General features: G+C 37.8%; 1 protein-coding gene across 10 annotated transcripts in view; it reads left to right on the top strand.

Moving 5' to 3' along the window:
• The window catches only part of KMT2C (lysine methyltransferase 2C), a 190,661-nt gene that overhangs the window by 125,740 nt on the left and 38,784 nt on the right, over nucleotides 1–26,137 (top strand). For 6 of the 10 annotated variants that reach the window (XR_004500383.1, XM_015653364.2, XM_015653412.2 and 3 more), the window contains 14 exons: nucleotides 365–466; nucleotides 645–749; nucleotides 1,918–2,099; nucleotides 2,806–2,970; nucleotides 3,566–3,675; nucleotides 9,027–9,092; nucleotides 10,540–10,752; nucleotides 13,433–13,561; nucleotides 14,870–14,989; nucleotides 17,132–17,262; nucleotides 18,934–19,120; nucleotides 24,308–24,412; nucleotides 24,765–24,812; nucleotides 25,974–26,111. Coding sequence is in view for 9 of the 10 variants with exons in the window: in XM_015653364.2 (XP_015508850.1) it covers nucleotides 365–466; nucleotides 645–749; nucleotides 1,918–2,099; nucleotides 2,806–2,970; nucleotides 3,566–3,675; nucleotides 9,027–9,092; nucleotides 10,540–10,752; nucleotides 13,433–13,561; nucleotides 14,870–14,989; nucleotides 17,132–17,262; nucleotides 18,934–19,120; nucleotides 24,308–24,412; nucleotides 24,765–24,812; nucleotides 25,974–26,111 (1,801 nt within the window). In the remaining variant the exon portion in view is untranslated. The remainder of the gene's footprint in view (nucleotides 1–364; nucleotides 467–644; nucleotides 750–1,917; nucleotides 2,100–2,805; nucleotides 2,971–3,565; nucleotides 3,676–9,026; nucleotides 9,093–10,539; nucleotides 10,753–13,432; nucleotides 13,562–14,869; nucleotides 14,990–17,131; nucleotides 17,263–18,933; nucleotides 19,121–24,307; nucleotides 24,413–24,764; nucleotides 24,813–25,973; nucleotides 26,112–26,137) is intronic. The other 4 variants (XM_015653403.2, XM_015653423.2, XM_015653395.2 and 1 more) reach the window with 4 other exon arrangements.

Genomic DNA, 26,137 nt, shown 5'->3' with positions numbered 1-26,137 from the left:
TTGATAAAAAGAACTTCAGTGTTTATGTGCCTGGAACAGAGCAGTCTGGGCACAGTATGACAATTTCTGCTTAGTGATTTTTTTCTTAGACTATGTCTTTCCTTCCATTTCCATTTGGAAGTGTAATGGGATAATATGTGAAGGTGAAAAAAGCAGAGAAAGAGAATATGTTTGTAAAGCTATAATACTGATGATGAGAAAATGTGGATTAAGGCAGTAATTTCTGATGGAGGTAGCTTTTTATGAAAGTTTAAACTGTATGAATAAATATTCGCAGAACTCTTATTTAGAGAATGTTTCATATTGTCTCATGTCTTAGAAAATGTGATGTGCTTGCTATTTATATTTTGTGGTTTTTTAATAGGTCACAACCATGGATATTTCATCTAATAAAGATGAAGAAGAAAACTCAATGCATAACACAGTTGTCCTCTTCTCTAACAGTGACAAGTTCACTCTCCATCAGGTTAGGATAATAGTTACGATTTTTCATTTTGTTTCCCTGATCTTAATTAGAAAAATGTGAATGAATGCCCTTGTTAGTGGTTAAATGATACAGCATGCTAGTTGGATTTTATAGTTACATGTTTTCAGAATGTAGTGTCTGGCAGGTGTTGAGAGTCTGCTCTTGTGTGTCATTGCAGGATATGTGTGTGGTTTGTGGGAGTTTTGGCCAAGGTGCTGAGGGCCGGTTGCTGGCCTGTTCCCAGTGTGGGCAGTGTTACCATCCATACTGTGTCAGTATTAAGGTGAGTGCTGTTGTTACACACAAAAATCACTTGATTACACTGTTTTCATATTGTACTTTAATAGCACTATGCTGCCTTTGGTTTTGTGGTAATTAGGGGAGTCATTAACTTGTTAGATATTCATCAGCTAATGTGACCATTATTTGTATGTGACTTGTGAAAGACTTTAATTAAATGTCATTTTATAGTATGCATAGCCTCAAGAGAAATTAACCTTTTTGTAATTTCACAACCATAAATAGCGCTGATTATCCAGCAGTTGGTTAAAATAACAGTTAGAGATATAAGCTTTAAACCTAGATACAAGCAGAATTAAAAACAAAGAAAAAAATTATACTGCATCTTCATTTACTTGGGGCATAAGGTTTAGTTGATTCAATTTGCCTGTTGGCTGTCAGAATTGACAGCAGTTGGAGTGGTTAATTAATACATTTTACATTCATTAGTCTAGGAGAGAATGTGTGAAAATTAAATTTGAATGCTGTGAAATGACCTAGCAAGCACAAAATAAGCTATTTACTGCAGTATATACACTATACACTTTTCATTGGTTGTGATGTAAGTATATCTGTGTAAAAGTGGGATTTTTTTTCAAACATGTCAAAAAACTTTATTTTGCACATACTTCACAAAATGCCATATGTGTATTTCATGCAATTATAATTTGACTTTTTGTCTATATACTACTCTTGCATTATATATCAATTGCAGTAAGTTAGCTCTTTGCTTCAGATGACTAAAACTTCAGCACCATGATCACATCTTGACATGAGAGGATCAGGTTTGTGATCTCTGGAGGAACCAGAATGTACACAAGTCTCTGGGACTTGACAAGATGTATCCCAGAGTCCTGAGGGAATTGGCTGATGCAGCTGCCATGCCACTGTCCATGATATTTGAAAAGTCCTGGCAGTCAGGTGAAGTCCCAGGTGACTTGAAAAGGGAAACACTGCACCTGTTTTTAAAAGTAGAAAGGAGAACAGTTGCTTTCTGTTTAATCCATTCCTGCTTATTGAAGCCTCAGAAAGTCTGATTGATAAAGAGCTCCTTGAGCTGTGGGTGGTGTGCCCAGAAGAGCATCCTGAGGTCCACAAGCCAGACCTTAATTTATACATTGATCACACTTCACTGAACCATTTCCAACTAATTCTCACCTTGTGTTTTTCAGATTACTAAAGTGGTACTTAGCAAAGGTTGGAGGTGCCTGGAGTGCACAGTGTGTGAAGCCTGTGGGAAAGCCACAGATCCAGGGAGACTCCTCCTGTGTGATGACTGCGACATCAGCTACCACACCTACTGCCTGGATCCACCCCTGCAGACTGTGCCAAAGGGAGGCTGGAAGTGCAAATGGTGTGTTTGGGCCTGGGGTCAGAGATGCTGCCTGCTGGCCTCCTCTGCTTCTCTCTGTCACTTGGTATTTGTAATGTCAGTTGAATTGTAACAAGGTTTTAATTGTGTCTAAGTCAGGTGTATTAAACAAAGCCATCAAAATGCCTTTGAGTTGTTTTATTCAATTATCAGTCTATAAGGGAAACTCTTACCTCCTCTTAGAACTGCTTCTTCATACCAAAAGCCACATAAGTAGAGATAGACAGAATTTCTCTTTTGAAACTCATAGCAAGAAAAAATTTCCAATTTACATTCATTGCATTCATTCCAGTGTTCAGCTGGAAAAATAAATGGGTGTTTCACCCAAGTGTTCTAGAAATAAAACCCTGTGAAAACCATTTGTTTTACTTGGGTGAAACACAAACAGACCAGACCTCTCACATGGTTAAGTCTCTGGATCTCAAAGTGAATGGCACCTGGGAGCAGGAACCACTTTGATCTGTTGAGCTGTTACAAGAACCCATCTGCCTGCTTTTGCAGTTTCAAGGGAATTATTAATTAGGAACTTTCTTTACAAAGTACAAAAAATGTTGTTAAACATTTGTGGTTAAATATGTTGTTAAGTTAAAACTTAATTATTCACCTCATTCTAAGTGGAAGAGATTTAAAGCCACAAAATGATCTTCCTGTTAACTGACAGTAATAGATCTCTTTGTCTGTTCTGCAGGTGTGTTTGGTGCAGACACTGTGGAGCAACTTCTCCAGGTTTAAGATGTGAATGGCAAAATAATTACACACAGTGTGCTCCCTGTGCAAGTTTGTCTACCTGCCCAATCTGCTACCGCATGTACAGGGATGAGGAGCTTATAATTCAGTGTAGACAGTGTGATCGGTAAGGATTTCTAATATTTCACATGTTTTTCCTGTTCAAATCTTATTTTAATTTTTGTCCCCTAGAGTAAAAGTGTAAAGATAAAGGAAATGGTCATGTGGTAAAGAACACTGGATTACTGAGTCTCAGAAGTCTCTTAGTAGTTTATTCTTGGTACCACAGATTTAACTGTCTGATTCTGGGCAAATTAATTAATCATTCTCGGCCTCTTCCCTCCTGCCCTGTAAAAACAAAACTAATTTACCTCACAAGACTATTGTTGTGAGGCTGAATCTAGATTGCATTGTATAAAGTAATTAAAATTATTGCAATATAGGGAGAAAATTATCATACAAAAATATGTTTGGGAGATTGTTTTATAGAGAGTTCCTTCCTGTGGAGGGAAATAGTTGATCTGCTGCTCCATATACAGGGTGTAACACACACCACTGTAGGGGATGCTGTATATGGAAAACCTGATTCTGTGGTTTCTCCCTAAAAGAATTCAAACTGAACAACTATTTCCCATTTACTTGGACCATAGACTGATACTTGGGTCTCCTAAAACACCATCTATTTCCTTTAAATTGTATTTTTTCCCCCACTTAATTTCTAGATGGATGCATGCAATCTGTCAGAACTTAAACACAGAGGAGGAAGTGGAAAACATAGCTGATATGGGTTTTGACTGTACCATTTGTAGGCCATACATTCCACCAACGAACGGTAAGAAGACGATCGAAACCAATGGCAGGATTGCACACTGCAATAAATAGGTTTGGGAATGTGTTCTGTGCTCTGATGGAGGTTTGGCTCGTGGTAGAAGTAAGATTTTTTTTGTGTTCATTTTAAGGGCTCTTGCGGAAGTGTTGTAGGCTCTTTTCACACCCTCAAGTGCTTTAGGCCAGAGGAAACCTCATGGGAGATCTGTGTAGAGGTATTGAAGATAGGGATAAACTGCTAGGAGCATTAGGGAGTGAAGGGCTCAAAGGCATCTCACTTTGTCAAGTGGAAGGAAGATAGCCCAGTTCTCTAAAGTTACATCTGCAGAAGAATCTGAAAACTATTTCTAAGCACAAAAAGTTTGTGTATTTTGATGCTTTGAGGCTGTCTGACACAGCAGTAGCTGTAACAGCAGTCTGTGTAAGCACTTCTCCCCTCCTCCCTCATGTTTTCTTCATGCCTTTTCCTCAGCTCTCCCAGTATTCAAGACAAATGCTTCCCTCCCTAGCTGCAGTCTTGAGAAGAATTGGCCATATTTTTTGTTTGGGAGTTATCACTTCCTTATTAACTAAAATGTGTAATTCCTTCTGATGAACTTTGCACTTCTCTGGACATGGACACTGACAGCCTTGTTGGTCTGTACCACAGTTGTGTAGCAGTGGCACTTGAGGAGCTGAGGTTACTGCAGTTGAGGAACATTTGTGGGATCTGGTTCTGGGTATCTGGGATGGTGCTGGCTAATGCTCTGTGAGTGGCCTGTCAGCAGTTAGGTTAGCCTGTGACATGATTTATAGTCTTATATTTAATCTTGCTGCAAGGGTGATAGCCCAGGTCTGTTTTCCCTGCATGTCAGCTCTGGGAAGTTGCTGTTTCAGTCGGTTCCTTTAACATTGACACGTCTTCCCATTTTAGCATAAGCACATGAAAGTGTTCATATTACCCCTTCATTGGGGTATCACAAGAGAACAGTAAGAGGAAGGTACAAGAAGTAAGCAAATATTTCAAGAAAAATTTGTATCCACCAAGAAGTTGTCAGTAAGATTGGTTTTACTGGTCAGGATCGAAGATGGGACGCATAGGCTTGAGAAGTCTGCCAAGAGAAGTTCAATAGAGCATTTAATGTGCCTTAACATTGGCATGTCCTCATCACAGCAGTAATTGTAACTTATTGACCTGACCTTGGAGGTTTATATACTCCTTGCTGGAACACTTCCAAGTAACCCATTTTTATCACAAATAGAAGAATGAGTAATGCTTCTGTATTTTTGCAAGTCACTTCATTTTAAAGATCTGCTTTCAAAAATTCAAAAGGAAAGAGGTTTTTTAAGTGGAAAAAGCAAGAACTTGCAGATATAATGTAGACTTTTGTTTATTTTTATAATAAGCTTTGAGTACTTAGAGCAAAAAGTTCCAAGTGAGAAATACTTCTTTTCTCTTTGGAGCTGGCAGAGTTACCTTTTAGAGATAATTAAAGCCCATGATACGTGAGATGGGACAGTTTCACAAGAGGTATTTCACTTCCAGGCAGAAGCTGGCCCCTGAATTAGTCCTTCCTGCACATCTCTGTGAAGTTGTGCTGCTTAGGTTTGGGTTCCAAGGAATTGGAACCAATCTCTTGGGAGTTCCAAGTTTTCTTTGCAGGTTTTTTTTTACCTTTCTTATAAGAGAATTTTATCTGCTTACTCTTTCCTGTTTTGACTGAATATTAAGACCTCTCTAACACATGTACATTTGCACAGTTGCATGTCTGAATATGTCCTTTGATGCATGTTCATAGAAATACCTGCATGTATTTTTATATGAAATGCTTCGGTCTTTCATGAATTTTTCTAAAACTCTTCTGAAAATTTTCTGTAATTTTTTGTTTCAAAGTGAGAAGAATCAGCATTTGATAAACTTAGAGAAGTAAATGTAGTTAGCAGTAGAAAGCTTCTAAAAATATATCATATTGTGGGATTCTTACTGGGATGGTTCTTGCCCTTTCCATTTGATGTATCATAGATATGTTGCAAATATTATTACAGGGCTTTTAACTACTTTATTTTTAGAAGAAACAAGAGCCCCTCAACCTAATAAATAAGCAAAACATTGCAGGTGTACCCTTGGTGAAGAGCAAATGGTTCTAGTGTGTAGATACTGAGAAGGAGCTTTCATTTTTCTTTTTTCAGAAAGTGGAAACTTCTTTAAATTTGTAAGAGCTCTTCCCTGTCTCACCATACCTGATATTCTTAAAAAGTTGTCTTCTTCAGGAAACAGAAATAAAAGATAGTGTTTTTCTTCTTGAGCATACATAAATGTTAAAAGCCAGAATGGTGTAAGATTTGCTCCAGCATAGCTTTTTCAGGTTCCTTTTAGTACTGTCTCAGGTTATAAGAAATGTTCTCCAGCATATTGCTGTGTCCTGTAGAGAAATTTATAAATTCTCATGACTAGATGCTAGGTAGGTGCATTAAGTAGCAGCAGCTTTTCCCCTGTGCTGTAATTCCTGCATGTTTGGGAGGGGTGTGTGTGTCTCTCATCCACATCCACTCCTGGACAAGCAGTTTTTGGCCATCTACTCATCAGTTCTGCCTTTGTGTCATTTGCCCTTGATATGTCATATGCCCCTATCTGCAGATTTCATCCACTCCCATCCTGTCTTCATCCACACTCCAGCTTCCTCCTCCCTTGGTGCTGTTTTTGTTTCTCTGCAGGATGCAGAAGGACCAGCTCTGCCTGGTTTTCTGTAACCAGTTAGAACTGATTTGATTGCAGTTTCTGAAGGTGCCTGTGTGCATTTACTCCTCCTGGGGCTCAAGTAAAACATACTTGGGGAGGCAGTGAGGATTTGGTATCACTTACCCCTGTCCAGGGGTGCCTGGTACAGCCAGTGAGACACATTACAGCTGGCAGTGTCTGTTGTATCATTTTCATTAAACTGATCTAAATTTTTCTTCATTCTGAAATTTAATTCTACGTACTTTACAAATACAAGATATAAATCCAATATAATATGTTAATGTGTTAAAAAGTTAACTTTTGAATTTTTTTATTATTTGGCACAGTTACTGTGTCATCTCTAATGTTCTTATGTTATTGTATTTACCAAGAAAATCCTTGTATTATCACTGACACAGTTATGCAGGCACCCAATAAAGGGTGTTCTGCTAGTGCTGTATTTCTTCATCAACCATTCCACTCTACCATATTTTGGTTTCATTTTTTCATAGAATCTTTTCTAATACAGCCTTAAAAATGAACTCCACTTTCTTTTCTTATATTCTGTGCAATCATTTGCTTTCAGCTGAGGCTACTAAATGCTATACATTATTCAGCATGTTTAAACCCTTTTGCTGATAAATTTAGCAGTTTTGGTTAAAATTCAGCTGAATGCCTCAGAAAGCACTATTTTTTTCTGTTTTAATTTTCCCCCTTTGGATCGACTTTCTCTAATAGTGCTGCACTTTTCTGCTTTGCATTTTATTGATTGTAATGCTTAATCTGCACACTAATTAGTTCTTTTTCTACAAGTCTGTTTGATACTGTCTTCAAACACTGTTTGTTCATGCAGTTTTTGTGAGTGGATCTCTGAAGGCCTCACCTCTGTCACTATCAGCTTGTTTATTTGAGCATTTCAACTCTATTCAGTCTCCAAAGCTAAAATTGTTCAATCTGACCTGGATGAGAAGATCTTTCTGTTGTTTGATTTCTAAATGAAGTATTTCAAATTCCTGTTCCACAATTGTCTGAATTTCTTGTTTACCTTAGATTCTAATTCAGTAATTGCTACTTCAGTCTTAAAACCATCTTGTAAATTATAGCAAATCAAATGAACAGATGATGTCTTACTCCGTTTTGAATAGTTCTTATAATCTGCCTATTTTGTGTTGTTTCAATTCAGTGTTTTGAGTATCTTTTGCAGCTTGTCCCCTATTCTTTGTTTCTTTCCAGCTCCGTGTCTCTTTCAAAATGTCATCTTCAATTTATTTTCTTTCTTGTCTTCTCTCTCCATTGTTGAGTTCAGTTTTTCAGTAGTTCTCATAGGCTCCTTTCATTTACTGATTGCAAGAAATACTGATTTTCTGTAGGTTATACTGTGTGCATTAGTTGCACATTACATAAAACTTTCAAAGCCCTGTAGTTATTGAAGACAGACTTGCAGTTTCCTTAAATTTTTTTACATGCTAGATAGCATCCTGTATGTTTCATATTCATTTTAAATGTTACTTGGAAGCTTTTGTGCTTTTCCTTGTCTTGCCCTGTCTCCCATGGTGTGTGTGAGGTGGGAGCAGCAGCACACGTGCCATGGTTGATGTGACACATGGACCCCACAGGTCTTCTCCCTCAAGGGTCTCATCTTGTGTGACAGGCACAAAAGAATTACTCCTTGAGTCCTAAATTCAACAGGAAAAAGATTTCTAGGCAAAAAAACCAAAAAAGCAAACAAAACCAGGAAAATAAGTGTGGATAAACTTGCCTCTGTGGTAATGCTAACTGTGCCAGACTAACAGGTTTTCTGATTCTAGTTTTGTGTTTGCGAGATAGAAGCTCCTCATTATCACTTTACTGCTCTGTCTGCGTAATCTCTGTGAAGTCACTACTAATACTAAAAGTTTAGTCTACATATCATAGGTGAGTGAAGCAAGATTGCAGTTATGTAGTTAAGGCAAAAGGGTAGAGCATTTCTGCCCACTGCAAAAGTAGCCTTGTATTGAAGAACATTTTGATTATTATTTTTTAAGTCACACTCTTCCACTGCTGCCCTGTAGCACACAAGGGGTAGTTTTTGAGTTTCTGCTGTTCCATTTATCAGTACTCTTGTCTGAAATAAGAATTGCCCTGTCTATCTTCAACAGGTCCTGTGTTATCTGTTTTCAGATACATCAGCCTTCTCCAAGTGCTCTCTAAGAGGCCTGACAGCACAGACACAGTGAGAATCTTCTGTGCAAAGCTCTTGGAGTGTGCTGGCCCCTCCTTGGGGAAATTCTGATCAATACTCACTTCACAAAACCCTCACCTTTTTAATGATCAGGACAGCAAAACCTGAACATCATGTCTAGTGTAGAGATTTCCAACCCACAAATTCCAGTGTATTCATTTGCCCTTGGCCCAGTAGATCATTTCCCATTGAGTTCAGTGCTGTTCCAATGCCATTCTTGGCTTTAGGAAGTTTGAGAACTTCAGTTTGTATCAAGACTTCTTTTGTAGTCACATCTGTGACAATGAAAAGCACTTTCTTTTAAAGGTGCAAGTAAATAATTACGAAAGTATAAATTTAGGAGTTTAACAGAACTGTTGGAAGGAAAATTTATCGTTTCAATTTAAATCAAGTCACCATTTTTAAAAGTTGAAATTATTTTCCTTATATTTTTCAGTGCCTTCTTTGGACTGTTGTGATTCATCAGTTGGAGCTCAGATTATTTCAAAATCAAAAGAACTAGGTAAAGAATGGAAATGCTTAATATCTGATCATTTAGCATATTTTAAGGGTATATTTTTACATGAGACAAAAATTCCTTTTCCTATGGTTTTGTGACACACAGCATTAACTATCCTTCAGTTACCACAGCATGCTTTACATTTTTTTTCCTCATTCTCTCTTCTTACTTCTCTCTTGCCTGCCATACCTGCACTATAATAATTACTTTAAATTATGCTTTGAATTGCAGTCTTACTTGCTTGCCTTAATATCAGTGGTGATAACACAGTGTGGCTGAGTCAAGCATGTATACAAATGTTTACAGGCTTGAGCTGTTAGGAAGATGCAGCTTTCCTGTATTTGTCTGGTGTGTGCTAGGAATTCATAATCCTGACAAGCCTACTCACAAGTCAGTCTTTGTAGTGATAGCACCCAGCAGCTAACGTCATGTTGGGACAGCTTCCATCACATCAGAGGTTTTTTTTCTATTTGACACCTGAGAGAAGGTTCTCCCCTCAAATACTCAATCTGAAAAAGAGTGTGAGATGTTTTTGAAACACACACCTTTCAAGTTCAGTGTAAGAAGGCAGTCAAGTGGGAAGAATTTGTTCAGAACCAGCTGTATTGTTACATGAGGAAATGTTTTTGGTTAAATGGAACAAATGCTATTATATTTGTATGTTTTCAAAAGCTGTGTTATCAAATCATGATTTAATTGACTCCAGAGAGCTGAAGCATCATTGCAGCCTCTTTGTCATTTAGCAATTCCCTGAAAGTTCCCAAGCTTCCACTTGCAAGGCCCCAGCACAGGTGACAGAGCCTTTCTGCATGGTGAATTAAGGAATATTAGAGCTTATCTGTGGACTCAATTGTCATTTAACAGCTTGAGGAGGAAGCAGTCTTGCAGGTCTTGGGAGACTTGGGTTCTACCCACAATTTCCAGTTTGATCTTGAGCAGTTCACTTGATACAACTTAAGTTTTTTATCTGCCTATAAGATAGGGCTGGTAATTTCTGTGAGTTACCAGGAGTTCTTGGAGGTTTGATGTTATCAATAAGCTGAAGGTAAAGTGCTGAGGGCTGGCTGGGGGCCTTGGCTGATAAGCAACAGGGACACAGAGTATGACTTGCACAGTTTTCCGTGGGTGCCAGTAATACAGAAATATCCTGTAAGGCACCAGTTTCCATAATTAAATTGTTCTTGCTGATGAGTCTTTGATAGAAGTTGTTTCGTAGCAATGTAATGGATTATTGCTGGATTTGACATCAGACTCTAAATCATAAAGCTGTAATTGTAATGTGTAAGACAGTGTCAGATACCTCTGGTTTATTTATACCAATTTCTTCACTCACTGGTCAGCTCCGTACATGTGGATTATTAACTCTTGTAAGTGCTATTCCTAAAAAAATCTAAGACTTGTAAATTAAAAGAGTTTTATATTGCTGTTATGATTCATTCAACTTTTATAGACCCACCGAAGACATACACCCAGGATGGAGTCTGCTTGACAGAATCCGGCATGTCTCAGTTACAGAGCCTCACTGTTACAGTGCCGAGAAGAAAACGGACGAAACCAAAGCTTAAACTGAAGATTATAAATCAGAACAGTGTGGCTGTGCTTCAGACACCCCCAGATGCCCAGTCAGAACACTCAAGAGATGGGGAGATGGATGACAGTAGAGGTAGCAGTCTACTTTTGGCATGTCTTTTAGCGTGGAGTGTTGCAGTACCTGTGTGTACTGCAGATATCCCTGGGAGTTTTTATTACACTGATACTCCTGTGTTCTGTACAGAATGTTTCATGGAAATTTCTTGAATAGTAGTCATGGCTCATTGTTGTCCGTTTCAGGATTTTTCTGTGTTCTGTTTATGGGTCATCCATCCTGTAGGAAACTGACCTTTTAGGGCTGCCAGCACTGGAAATAGGAGAAGATTTTTTTGTCTGATCTTTGGGTTACCTGTGGGAAACATTGTGCACTCGCTGAGTGCAAGTGTACTCAAATTCAGTGCAAACTGTTTGAAAGTGTTGGCTCAGCAAAGCAACATCTGTATCTCTGAGAAGCTGGTATTAAAATCAGGTGGGAAAGTGAAGTAGTTCTTTGCTGAGGGTATTTTCTGCAAGAAACAAGGTGAGCTGACATGAGTCAGTGATCTGGGCTGACATTTGAGTGGTGCAGCACCGTTGTCCTTGCTGTGGTGTGGCTGTGCATCCTGAGAGGGGTTATGGCACAACAGGTGTTAATCCGTGGCCTGGGGCAAGGCTTCTTCCCCTGGCAGGTGAGAAAGTCAGTGCATCGGTCATGTGGGTGTGTCTTTGGAGAGCAGCTGAGGCACCCCACCTCCCCACAATTCTGTTAATGCAACACTGCTTTGTTAATCAGATTAAATGTCATAAGAAGCTTATTTTAGCTACAGTGTACTTGAGATAACTGGGTAGTTCAGCCATCAGTGAAGTTTCAGTGTTAACTTGTTGATAGAAGTATTGTTACTATTTGATGAGTACATTCTTACCCTCTGTTGCTGACTAGAACTATTATTTTCTAAAAATAGCTTCCTTTTATTTCCTTATAACCTTTTAAACAGTTTGTTTCTCTTTCATTTCTTTCAGTATTAAAAGGATTTGATACATTATCCTAGCATTACATGGACTCTGAAATTTCATCTCATATTTTCATGTTCTCCATCAGCTAGGTTTTTGAAAGCAAACAATGCTTTTGAATTTGGAGGCAGCTAGTCACTTCCTTTGTTCTCCTTCAGTGGTTAATAATCTTTACTTTTAAAAATGTGTGCCTGTTTTCTATATGACTGATTTCATTACCTGCTTGTTGGCCTCTATAGGTGGTAGTTCTTTTCAGGTAGGTAACAGGATATGTAGATGCGATAGCAGGGTATGAAAGGGAGAGCCAGAGTGTACACAACTTCAGTTTCAGTTCTGATCACCTTTTGTTACCTTTTTGAGGGTTAAAGCACATTGATGTGTGTGATGGTAACAGCACAGTGAGTACATGGGAGAAGAGCTGGATTTCCTTGAAGCTCCAGGTGTGTAGGGCTCTACTCTGCAGAGGGGATCTGTCTCTGAACATCTGGAATTTTTGTGTGAGCATCAGGATGAATAAAGCTGTGCCATGGCTTTGGTTGAAGTAACACACTGTAGTAACCCCAGGGAAAAAGGGAAAAAACCTAATTTTGACTCTTGACGTTCCAGGTGGAAAAAAAAGAGGCTTTATCTGAGAAAAGTGAGCTCGTGGAATTTTGTTACCGTCTCATCTGTTGGTTTGCATCAGGTTCAGCTTTCATTGGGTCTTCTACATTCTAGAGTCCACTTGAAACTTGAGCTTTCTTTGGGAGCTTCAACTTGGTGGCCTTTGCCATCCACTGGCTTTGTTGGAAGAGCTCAGTGAGGTCTTTATCAGTGGGAAAGTCTGGGCCATCACCTAGCTTGGGAAGAGTGAGGGTTGCAGCTCTACCACAGCAGAAGTGGTGTGAAAGAGTCCAGCTTCGTTGTAACAACATTTCTCTTTCTTACAACTGCATGGGGTTTTACTCCATCTAGAATTACACACCTATATCCAAAGCAGAACATGAGAATTCCAGTATATTTTCTGGGGTGAGAGTATATTTAACATTTCAGGTGGTTTATAATAAAATGAAGATGCAAGGTCTTTTTGGGGATATCGGGAAGAATTAGTTCCCTCTCTATTCAACACCAGAGGGTTTTTAATGTCAACATACTTTATATCTGTTTCTACCCTGCTTTCCCACAGAATATAAACTCTTAACTTTGAATTATAGTTTGCATCTTCAAGCTTGAGTAATTCCTTTGGGCTGAATTTTGTATTATATAAATCAAATTCCTCTTCATATATCAGTCCGCTTGCAGTCAGTCACACAGCTTCAAGTTATGAACCCACTACACAAAAAGTCATTGCACTTCACCTCCCAAGTGCAGGCTGCAGTTTTTAAGTATTTTCTCAATAAAATAAAAGCCCTGTCAGAGAAAGAGGAGGACAGTGAAGAAAAGGAAGTTTATCTTGGTAAATTGGATCCATCTTCCTTGATGGAATAGCTAGAGATTGCTCAGACACTTGGCACAGGCTTCAGAAGGAAGTACCAAAAACTTTCTCTGATTTACATATACTAGTTATAGTATTTATTTGCTGGTTTTGTCTAAACACCATCTCACAGGAAATGTGTACATAGATAGGATGGGTTTCCCAAAAATGTCCAGGGATTATGATTATCTGTCACCCTTTTGAAAAATCTGTCATTCTCACCCAATTTCTCATAAACAGATGTGGAAATTGTGGGAAAAAATAATTCTCTGTCCCTTTTCTTAAAGTTACCATTGCCTCTTTTTTGCAGAAGGCGACCTTATGGATTGTGATGGAAAATCAGATTCCAGCCCAGAACGAGAAGCTGTGGATGATGATACCAAAGTGGCTGAAGGAGCTGATGGGATTAAAAAAAGGAAGCGAAAACCTTACAGACCTGGTAGGATAAAGTAACTTATATCATTATGTGTCCATTGTTCATTTTCTTTTCTGTATAATTACAAAAAAAATTAGAAAACACTATGAAATTCTGAAGTATTCTACTGCTTATTGTTGACTGTAGATTTTTATCCCGATTCTATTTAAAGTTTCCTTTTTTTCTTCTTGCCAAAACACATTTCCAAAGGTTGGTGCTCAGCAGTGCACTTGTTCTTAGTGTGCTTGTCAATTACTTGTGGTTGTTCAGATCTGTGCCTTGTATTGATTCTTAACTTGATAGGAAATTGTGCTGTCTTTCTACAATTGGAGGAGAGTTTTTATGTGTGTCTAGATGTGTATAAGAGATCTGTGCCTTGTATTGATTCTTAACTTGATAGGAAATTGTGCTGTCTTTCTACAATTGGAGGAGAGTTTTTATGTGTGTATGTATACATATATGAACACATATATATGTGAACTTCAGAGAATTTTTTGCAGTTATTTAACTTGTTTTCTGAAATATTTTAGAGGAGTAGTTTACCCGCTATTTGCAGGTTACTTCTGACAGGTGAATTTTAATGAATTCAGTTATTGGATGAATTAATTTATTTAATTTCTTTGTGCAGTTGACTCTTAATTATCGTGACTGAATTAATTAACTATATGTCTTGGGTGCACAAACAGTTGAGCTATATCCACTTAGAATACATCCATTAGTCATCCATTAGTTTTCTGCAGCCAACAATTCCTTTGGAAAATGACACAGATCTGTGTCTGATACATTTAGATACATACACACCAACTGCAGAGGATCAGGAACTCTGCAGTCTCTAGTGAAGGATTCAGGAGTTTCCAGGCACTATGATGTTGATTAATTATCTTTTTATTTGGGATACATCCTTCTCTAGTAGCATCATTTGGAGTGGTGGGCTCTCTAGAGCAATTTGCAGTGGATTTTTAGTGGTCCTTTGAGGTTCTGTAATAGGTTTCATTTGGTAGATTGACAGCTAATTCCAGCAACTCATCAGTTTGCCCCAAGGGAGGGGAAGACCAACATCTGAAAGTTGCCAGGTTTGGTGATTTGAACTTCTTGTGGATGTTCTACAGTCCTGAAATTCTAATCATATTTCATTACATGTATACCCACTGAGACATAAAAATTCAGAAATGTTCCATAAAACTCCAGATGAAAACTCTTCAAGTAGCACAAATTCATCCTTAGACATCTTGATGCAGCAGTCTCCTTGACCTGCAGAGTAATTTTGGCTCTCTTTCATACTATGAAACACAGTTTCTATTCAATACATTGACTTTTTTCTTCCTTGTTCAGGTATTGGTGGATTTATGGTACGTCAGAGAAGTCGTACGGGGCAGGGGAAGACAAAAAGATCTCTCTCCAGGAAGGATTCTTCTGGGTCTGTTTCTGAACAGTTGCCTGGCAGAGATGAAGGTAAGTGCAGGAATTTGGTGGTTAATACTTGTTCATGCTTAATGCAGTAAAAGCAGTACAACTCACCAACATGTGTGTTTGTCATGATGGCTTTATTAATTAAACTTAAAATACCCATTCCTGCATAGATAAATTTCAGCAGAGCCCATGACGTACAAAGAAACTGAAACAATGAATTGCAGGCTGTTACAGGATATAAAATGAATTGTTATTATTACTAAGTTGGATTTAGAGCAATCCTCTTTCTGATACACCTTTCTCCAGATGTAGCTCTGGTCCAGGGGTGTCTTTTGGACCATGAGTTTTAATATTCAGCAGTGTTCCATATTCCATGAGTGTGTCTAATTAATTTTTATATAGCTGTTTATGCTCTGGACAATCCTTCATTAGAGAGTTTAGTGATATGTTATTGTTGCATGAAGAAATAATTCCTTTTTTTTTTTTAACCAGATATTGGATATCTGAGAGTTTCATAAGCTGGCCTTGTGTTTAGTGTTACGTCAGATTATTTTTAAAAAATCATTCATAGTAATTTTTAATACAGGAATACTTTATATTTGTTTATCATATTTCCCCATCAGTGTTGCCTTTTCCAGGGCTGGGGAATCCTTGACTTTGTTGGGTGTCTTTTCCCATGGCAGAGCCATTTTCTTGCTTCTGACACTGCAGTTCTCAGTAGACTGGACATCTGACAAGAAGTCAGATTATTCATGGGCCTTTTTATCTTTCTTGTTGTGTGTGATTAGACTAAATTATTCCATCTATCTGGAGTTGCTCACACTAATCTAGAGAATGTTGAGGTACAATTCAGGGGAGATGTGGAATATGTTTAGTTCAGTTCCAAAATCTTAGGAAAAAGTTCCCAATCTTGGTATAGTGTTTGCTTTCTCTTTAATATTAGTGCTACAGCTGTGTTTCTGCTTTGTAAATAATATATTAGTGTATCATAATGCTTTACTTCAGGTTGTGTTGTAAATCTTGTGTTAGATTTTTATTTCCATAGAGGTTTGCTCCCTCAAGTAAAATTTTTTTTTTAATTGGCTAAAAAGCTAATTCTCATTCTGGGTAACACTACAATGCATATTGTTAAAAAGGAGTATTCTTCAACAAGTACTTCTCAATTGAAAGTTGGAGCTTCTTTTTGTCTCCTCAGGCACAATTGCTAGTTGAGAAAAATACAGATCATAGCTTGCCAAGAGCCTGCTTCTCAATGGCCAATACTCATCAGCCTTACCAGGATTTTTTGCCCCCTTGTCATATCCACTCCTTTTCTCTGTAATATCTCCCTCTCAGGCAGTGCAGAGGTCACAGTGTTGGTGAACCTCATTCCACTCATGGTCCTCTGGATAAGCTACAGGAGATCACTGCAGTACAAAGCAGAGCTGATTTTATTACCATGATAATATGGTTTCTTAAATAACTTGCCAGAGTCCTTAACTCCATGTAATTTGCTTTGGCAAGACAGAAGAAGCAGGGCTTGAAAAGTTCTGCATTACCTGCAGTGTTTTTCTTGCTCTGCTGTAATAAAATACTGAATGATTGATGAGCACTGTGTGCTTTTGTGTTTATTAGAAAAAGCAGTGCCACTTTGAAATATGACAGCTGAATAAATGTGTAATTTCTCTTGAAGGGCTCCTTTATAGATTTATTTTTCTAGGTTGTTCATTATTTATATGATAGTTCTTTCTCAAATTTAAAAAAAATAAGTTTTTTAATTCTAATTTGAGAAAAAGTAGGGTATTAAGTCTCCAGTATCACTCTGGAGATACTTCTGCAGTGGAATTGTCTTTTCAAATATCTGCTTGAATGGCACCTATAATTTGCATCAAATTAGTGAATTCTTAGGTTGCCTGGGGATACAGAAGTTAAAGGTCTGTGTGTACCTGGGAAGTAGAACAGTGATGTGGCTGGTGTCACATCTGGCATTTCCTGCTGCCAGAGCCTGGGTGGTCAGGGCAGTTCACATCTGGATAAAAGCCACCTTTGGAATGTATCTGGGGTGATGTGCAGTAACCCAGGCACCCAGAGGTTGCCAGATGTGCTGCCACTGTACCTTTAGAGCTAAATACTGAGTGTTTTATTATTTATTTAGAGGTAAATACTGAGTGTTTTATTTATTTGTGCCCGGATGTTCCTTTGTAGGTTGGACAGAGCAGCTGCCAGACACTCCAGTTGAGGAGTCTGCCCCAGCTTCTGAGAGTACTGAGAAAATAAAAAAGCGTTACAGGAAAAAGAAAAATAAACTTGAAGAAACCTTTCCTGCCTACTTACAGGTAAAGCTGGTGATCTGCTCCTCATGCTGTAAATCCATTTAAAAGCCTAATCTTCATGTGCTGCTTCATAGTTCTTTTAAACCATTAATGTTTCCTTCCTGATGCCAAATTGATGATTTAAATGAAAGGGGTTTTCTGTAGAGAATGTTCATGAGCTTGTACAGAAAACTGTAGATTATATTAAATCTCCAGGATTCTGGAGAATCCTTCTCAATGTATTTGGATCTCTCCTTGTTCTGAGAGATGAGATGGGGTGGAAAAATCATTCCTTTGCTCTCTGAACTGACACGTGATGTTTCCACATTCAGCCTCTAGGATGTCTTAGCCTGGTCAGGCCGCTTCCTTAGCTTCTCATTTTGCTTTTTGAGGAGTATAGAACATGATTTGATAAGGGAAACTTGTTTCCTACAGTTTTATGGATTTATATGCGCTGCATCTTCTTTCCAATCTTCTTCCCTCCCATTAATTTCATGGTGTCCCTAGCAGGTAAGAGGCAGCAGTTGTGGGTAATAACCAGGATATTAATGGTGATTGAGCAACTTCCCTTCCATTAATCAGGTTATAAACTGGCTGGTTTATATATATATATATATATATATATATATATTTATATTTATATATTTATATATATGTATCTCACTTATTTGGCTTGTTGTTCTTCTCAGCCACCTTCTTCATGGTGAAGGGGACTTTCTAAAGTTGCAACTTTCATTGTTTTGTAGATGTTTGCCAAACGTCATGGCATGAACTGTATTGGGATTGAAAGCAAAGAATTAACAGAGAGGCAGAAGATTTTCTCTTTAAAAAATAGTATTTCTTAAGTGGGGAAGTGACTTGGAAAGAAAATACTTAAACATTTCCTTCGGATTAATAAGGAAAAATATTTTTAATACATGTTTTAGAATGTTTCTTAGATTCTTTGTTAGTATTACAATAATTGCTACTAAAAAAATATACTTTCAGATTTATTTTTAGAACTGTATCCTAAATCAAGATTTTAAAGACAACATGGAAACAGAAAGGTAGTTACATAATGAATAAAGGTTGATTTGAAAGTTTGATGGGTTGTTGACAAATTACTGAGTATTCAGGCTTAGCTTGAGTGATAGCTCTTACATAATATTTTAAAAGCCACTTTTGTAATGTAAGTTAAACATCTTCAGGTATTTTGTTATTGCACTTAGACATGAGGATGATTTTGTGAAATGCAATGTATGGTCATTCTCAAAACTGAACCAGAGTTCTAGACCAAGTTTCCCAGTAATGTTCCCCTTCTTCAGCTGTCCTTTTTGTGCTACGAGAAATATTTTAAATAATAAACAAATTGTGATAGATAATAACACTGTATTGGTACACTGTCAGTGCCACATATGTTTAAGAGGGCTAAAGTTTTTCTGTATAACCTAAGACATGAATTTAATCCTAAAACTTTGGTAATGTAGCTTCCTAATGTAAGTTGTAGCTACTATAGCCAGTCCTTATAGCCTGGAAGAGAAAATTGCCATACTGGAATTGCCATACAGTCTCAGTCTCATACATGTTTATGAGACTGAGACTGTGTTTTTATATTCTTATTAGTCCTTGGCTTTTAATTGTGGCTTTGTCATTTACTCAAATTTTTCAGTCAATACAGTGTTCTTCCTACCTTAAATCATTTTGTCTTCTTTGCAGGAAGCTTTCTTTGGGAAAGACCTACTGGATACCAGTAGACAGAACAAGATGAGCCTGGACAATTTACCTGAAGAGTCACTTCCACTTTCATGTAAAACAAACTTGGCCACCAATTTCCTGGATCCTTCATCTGACCCCCTTCTCAGCTCCACCTCCACTCCAGCTCAGGCAAAACTGGGACCTCCAGGTATACAAATCTAAACTTAGTGATAATTCAGTAGTTTGAGTTTATTGTGGTGGCTTGGCTTTTCCACTCTCTCTTCCAATTTCTTTCCCAGGGTTTATTTTTCAGCATTCTATATATGAACTGTGCTTGTGAGGTTAACTAACACTGATATTTAGTGATACTCTTCTCAAGGGCTTTAGCTGTTTCAGAAAGAGCAGTGGATGACACAGCAATTGGTGCATAATGCAAATCTGCAACATCTTGACTGTAATATCCATGGCTATAAAATCCATGAAAATTCGCTCTGTGTAAGAAAAAGCATACAGTTCATTTTAGAAGAAAACACAGATACTCTCATTAAATGATATTTTTAGTAGTCTAGTGAATACTAGTTGGATGAATATCATCCAGATATTCTTTCCTTTAGTGTTTTAGGTTATTTTGGGTTGCCAGTCTCCTCAGAATTTTGTTTCACCATGTCCTTTCTGAACATGAGTGCCCTTTCCAGCTACAGTTTGTAGCCCCTAGGCAATCTTTTGCTTCTGCTGTAGCAAAACCTTACTGAAGGTTCTGCTGAGAGTTTTGCAAATAGCCAGAGGGTTGTAAAGTGCTGCTGAAAGAGCAGCCTCATACAAAAGAGCAATTAAAACCTTACTGTCTTCAAATTATTTTTTCTCTGTCTTGTAGTATATGCTGTTTTCCAGAGGTGTCTTTATTTTTAAAAACTGCTATTTCTTTTGTATATTAATTAATTTGTGGCTTGTGTTTCAGCTGATCCCCAAAGTTTTTCCATCTAAAACTCTTTGCACACACATTGTCACATTTTCCACTGTCCAGAGATTCATTTGAAGAAAGGTCACCTGTTTGTGATTGTTACTCAGTGAAAATCTGCTAAATGAAAAAGCAAAAGGCTGTATTATATTTAAACATTGATTCTTCTACAGTTAAGTTGTGAATAATAGAGAATGCAAAAAGTAACTTCTGAAGGCGAAGCTGCTGGAAATGAAGTGTTGCATGGTCTGTATTTCCTTAGTTCCAGCACTACAAGATAAGCTCACTATGACTTTTTTTCCACCCTGGCTTTCTTTTGAAGCCAGAGAAATTCAACTTCAGAGGTCTTTGCTGGCCTATCCAATTGCAGGCTTGAAGTCACTAATGTGTTCATGTGTTATGGTAGTACAGGGTTTTAGAAAATCATGAAGTTAATGTTAATTTAATGTTCTGTTTTTCCCAAGTCTGAAAGTTCTCCATAAAAAAACAGTTGTAAAACTTTATATAGAGAAATAAATAATAAAGAGATGTCTATTAATAAATAAATCACTAGCAATGGCTTTAGTGGATAGCCTACTGTCTTTCCAATTTGACATGTGAGACACTCAAAGGACAGTGTTTTCTGGCCATAGGAATGTTCTCAACTCAATTGTCTTTCACAGTTCTCTTGCAAATGTTCAGATTTCCATCCCAAAATTGGGTCCAGATGGAACTGTTTGGTGTAGTTGGGGCACCAGTGGGTGAAGTCATCTGCCAGTATTGACCAGTTCCAGTTTGCCTGTGACTTTGTGGGACACAGTTATTTCCACAATAGCATCCTCTGTGTGAGAGGCCCTGGTTCACTGGCTAATTGCTGAGCTCCCTTCTGGCTGGAGCTGCAGATGAGAACAGTGTCCCAAGGCACCTGTGATGCTTTCATCATTTCCATTTCCCTACAGAGCTGGCTGTGGAGCAGGAGCAACATGAACTGTTTGTTCCCTCCACTGGGGGCTGCAGGACTGTGTTGTCACCAGCTGTGCTGTTTTCCTACAGTGCCACTTCCCACACGGATTGCTGACTCCTGTCAGAGTCCTTCCTTAATTGCACAGGTCTTTTCCACAAGGAAAATGTTCTTCTCTTGGAAATTCCATTTGTGTAATCCCAGGATTAAGGCTTAGATATGTTTGTTGATCTTCCAGAGACCTCTCAAGCATCTGAAGAAGTGACCCTGCTCTGCTTTCCAGCAGGTGCCCAGCACTGCTGGGGAGGGCAGCGATGTGTTCCAGCTGCTCCTGAACTGACAGGGCATTTCAGGGACACGTTCTGTCATTTATTTGTTCTCACTCTTTGGTTAAGGGTGGCTGAACCTTCCACCAGCCAGGATTGCAGTAGTGATGGAGATTGGCAGAGCTGGACCAGAAGAGGGGTTTGGGAGTCCTTTGTTTAGTGTTAATTTCTAGAAACTGTGACTCAACTGACCTTTAGGCTCCCAGCCCTGCTTTTTGTCTAGCACAGGTTGCTGGTTTTATTTTACATTAGAAAACTCACCTTTCCTGTGTTTTTCTAACACGTGGCACTCTGTGCACTCTGTTCTGCATGGCACCAACCCTTGAAATCACTTCCAAGTGCTGGAGCTGAGTGCAGAGGTTTGCTCACAGGTCTTGCTGTCTGTTCATGGGTGAAGTTGAAGGTGTTGATTCAGATCTGTTGTATTCTGAGGACTGTCTGCCTCTTGAGTTTCCTGACCTGTGTGTCCCTGATGAAAAAGAAGCCACTTGATGAGGTGTGTTCTGTGAAGGCTCAGGCAATGTGACCTTTCCTTTAGTTTGAAATAGCTTAAATTCAGTGTATTTTTTTCTGTAAGTGCTGAAAAAGTCATCTACTCAAGTGAGGTCTCCAGAGAATGCTAAAGAAATTGTTCCTAGACAAAAGGAGAGAAGTTGTCTGAGTATCTGCAACTGATTCAGGTACTGCAGGGACATTTTATAACTAGAAATGTTACTGTGTGATTAAGCATCTTGGGATGGCTGCAGCCTTGGGAGAGGCATTTTTATGATTTTAGAATTTCATAAATAAATAACTGCATTTGAGGGATCAGGATCACAAGATAGCATTAAAACTGTGCTCTCTTAGAGATCCAGCATTACAAGAAAATTATTTTCCTTTTTGCTTTGTCTTGGCTTTCATCTCCATTCTGAAAGAGTCAAATTAATGAGCAGTATTGAGCTATTTGTTTGGCAGCAGATGTCAACCAGCTATTGATTGTGTTCTGAAGCAGCTGACTCAAGTGATTTCGTTGTTTCCAAGATAATATTTAACACACACGGAATTAAAACAAGGAAAAAATAGAAGAAGAAAAGTAAAAACATGCTTTAGATTAGATGACTTGTGTGAGTTTTATGGATTATAGACTCTATCCCTCTGCTCTCACCAACACTCAGGTCTTTTTATAGACTTAACAAACTTTGTTTTGGAAGCAGGATAGTTTTTCCAGCTTATTTCATCTGAAGGCCAATGTGGAATCTGATTTTCTTCATAGTTAAGAGACCCATATTCATGGCCAGTTTTTAGCTACAGGTGGTAAACTTCTTATCTTTAAATATTAGATCATTTTTTTCACCTGAGCTCTTCCCAGCTACTTAAACAATGTATTTATATTTAGATTAGAAGCTGAATTGTTAGGGATTGTTCCCTAGCACTAAGGCAGTGGAGAAAAGCACTGTAAAGTAAAATAGTATAGAAGAATTAAAGGCTGCCAATACAGTCCCAGTGCTTCCTCCGTGGTTTTTTTCTCCCTGATATTTAGCTGTCTCCAAGCAGGAATTGAGGAAAGTTAAAGAAGGGCTAAAATCAATCCTTCAGCCAGCTGAAGTCATTACATCACCTTGTGGTGCCTGGTGTTATAGTTACTTGCATAATGAGACCAAATTGCCAGAAGGAAAAGAAGTATCTGAAAAAACCCAAACAAACTTTTTAAAAAAACCCAAAAAAACACCCAGCAAACCCCAATAACTAGGCTCTTCACTACCTTTTATCAGGTACACAAATAACTACACCTGCCAAGTGGTGTAGTTTTGAGGGCACTTTTAGATAGTTTTGCTGGTATCAGTAGGAGCTGTATTTTGTACATTTAAATGGACTGGTCTGCACTGGCTTATTAATCCACCTTGTGGAGTGGCAGATATAAAAACTGATTTCATTAGGATGGTTTCATCTTGTCTGCATTACAAAGGATAAAAATGAATAAAAATAGTAAAGTGAAGAAAACCAGTTTTTGTTTTGACTTGGTAATGGAAGAAGGGAAAAAGGTTGTGTCTGAAAATCAGAAGGCACTTGTAATTCATTGTTAAATTTAGCAGTTTGGAAAGTAACCTCATGATAGAGGTAAATCCTTGGCACCAGGCTCTGAATTAAGCTGTATACTTTCTGGGACAGTTGGATTGTAACAATGGGAAATACATCAGTATTTGTGTGAAATGTGTGTGTTTTTTGGCTTTCTGGTCCCTCTTCAGCCTGGCCATATATTTGTTGTCCACACTATATTTTATGATTAGTATTAATCCCTTTTTTCTGTTTAATTTATATTTGCCATCTCATCATGTTTTATTGGTCTGGCAGTGATTGTTCATGTAATCATGATGGTCTGCAGTTTTACTGAAAAATATTTTTCTCAACTTTTGTTTGTCAAACATTTTTTGCAAATGTTGCACATCTGTAACAATCCAAAGCAAGTAGTTAATAAAACCAGATGGGCCATTTGGAGTAATTACTCTCTAATGAATTGGAGGTCAGGAAGATGATAGTATCCAGAATTTATTATTTAATATTAAAGAATTAATTGCTAGACCAGGTCAGTTTTTCCTAGATGACAAACAAACATGACATTTCTACCTCTGGCCATTCTTGCTCCTTCAAGTTTTCTTCTGATCTTAAAAGTATCAGCTTCAATTTTTATTTATTTACTATTCCTTCATACTCTCAGGTTTCACTTTCCTATCAGGGTGTAGTAATTAGTTGCTTCTGTATTAAGAGAGTGATGGTAAAAGAAGTAACTGATTACCTTTTTTAAAAAAAATGCTCTTCATAGGTCTACTGTGAGCTGTCCTAAATAAAATCTGTGTGTTGATTTATCCATTCATGGTCCTTTCTGGCTTAGAGGTTGCAAGTTCAGAGTAGATTTTGGGATTATTTTTTCCCTGAAATCATCCAGTGTTTGTTTAACATGATGTGTTCACATTATCACTTCTAAAAAGACTAAACAAAGCAAGAACATGCAGGTGGCTCAGTCCTGGCAGGGAGGGGCTGCAGCTCAGCACAGTCTCTGACCCCAGGGACACTTGCAGATTCAACACAGCATAGAAGACCCTCAGAGCTTGGTACATCTGTGTTTGGGTTTGCAGCTCAAGAACATCACCAGAGATGTAGAAATGTTGATTTTGTTCTTTGCATCTTCTACAGGCAGCGCTGACGATCCTTTAGCTGATCTTTCTGAGGTCTTAAATACTGATGATGATATTCTTGGAATACTTTCTGATGATTTGGTAAAGTCTGGAGATCATTCAGGTATGTATGTCTGTAGGGTCTCTCTAGTCATTGTTTCGATTTTTTTCCTCTTTATTACAGATGTATTTGTTGTAGTGTATCTATAGGTTATGCTCTAGGTCATTTCATACAACTTTCATATCTTAAGTATACCTTGGTTTGGAATGATTTTGGTTTATTCTACCAAAAAAATGCCCAAACTTGTCAACATTTTGTTTTTACTTGGCTCTTTGCTTTGCTGCTTAAGAGAGGATAAATCGTAGCTGCTGTTGTCTCTCATACCTGCGTAGCTTTTTTCAGCATGCAGCTTTTTCTTTACTTTTTTTTGTTTTCGTGTTGTAATCATCCATTTTATCTGGTTTGGGTCCTGTAGGTCTTGATTTATGCACTTTCCAGGTTGAGAACTCACCCTCCCCATTTGGTAAGAATCTAAACAATGGATGATCCATGGTTAGCAGTAGCCCTCTTTTCCTAGTGGTTGTAGGTGAAAGAACTGCATGTGTAGAAATTACTTCTCCTTTACTGTGTCACTAATTCGTGTTTTCATTTTCCACTCTGGTGTTTGAGTCTAACACGACCTCTAAACTCTGCACTCTGCCTTTAAGAGTCCTGCATCAAGTTTTGCTTACAGCTTCTGAAAACCTTCCTTAATTTTTTGTGTTTCATGATACAAACCCATGCATTTTCTTGCTGCCACTGTAAATATTACTTCCTGTAGTAGTGTGTAGTTTTTATCATAGTGATATATTTTGTAAATGAAAAGCGTTTTTATCTATGTGGGTATAGTAAAGCATGATTAAAGCAGTCAGTATCCTTTTGTTTTCACTAGATAATGGTTCATCACTTTATGTAAAAAATAAGTAGAATTATGTAAATAATAAGTAGAATGGCATGTTTCATTATGTTAAATTTTGAGTTATTTGGTAATTATTACACAAATATATTTTAAACAGTAAAAGACATAGTTCTTTTTTACCAGATTTTTCTCACAAGAGAGATTTATTGACTTGTAAGGGATACTAGAAAATTTATGTAGTGAGTTATGATTTCTTAGTGCCAACAAATCATTATGACGTAACCCATAATAGTCAGGATTTGTTTTGAAAGAGAAACTAACTTGTTTTGTATTGGCTGTACTTCAACAACATTTCAGTAAATATTTTATGTAATATTTGAAGTCAAGAACATTTGAAATAAACATTCAGGTACATGAGGATGAACCATATTTACTATTGGTATGATTCTTTTAAAAATGTGAAAAATAGTCTAAATGGAACTATATACTGAAACCTATACATTCAAAACTATGCTGAACCTAAACTCAGTCTTGCTTCCCATTCTTCCAGTTGCATTATATTCAATTAATATTCCTCAAACAATACAGTAAACTGGAGGGAAAGAGTGGGAAGGTTTTTTAACCTTTTCTAATCAAAGTTTCATTTTGTCTTACCTTTCAAATATTAGAAAGTCCTGGTTTAATTGACAGCTGAATTCTAGGGGAAGGAAACAGGGTTTATGCTCTTTATTCAGTACTAATAAATTTTGCTATTCATGTCTAATTTGATATTATTTCTTCCTCTAGCTGGATTGGATATTGGCCCCATCTCTGATGACCCTTCTTCTCTGCCTCAGCCAAATGCCAACCAGAGCTCACGGCCACTGAGTGAAGAGCAGTTAGATGGAATCCTCAGTCCAGAACTAGACAAAATGGTCACAGATGGTAATATTCACGTCCTTAATCTTGGT

Source organism: Parus major, chromosome 2 (genome assembly GCF_001522545.3).
Source record: "Parus major isolate Abel chromosome 2, Parus_major1.1, whole genome shotgun sequence".
NCBI lineage: Eukaryota > Metazoa > Chordata > Aves > Passeriformes > Paridae > Parus > Parus major.
This window is presented reverse-complemented; position numbering and strand designations above follow the sequence as displayed.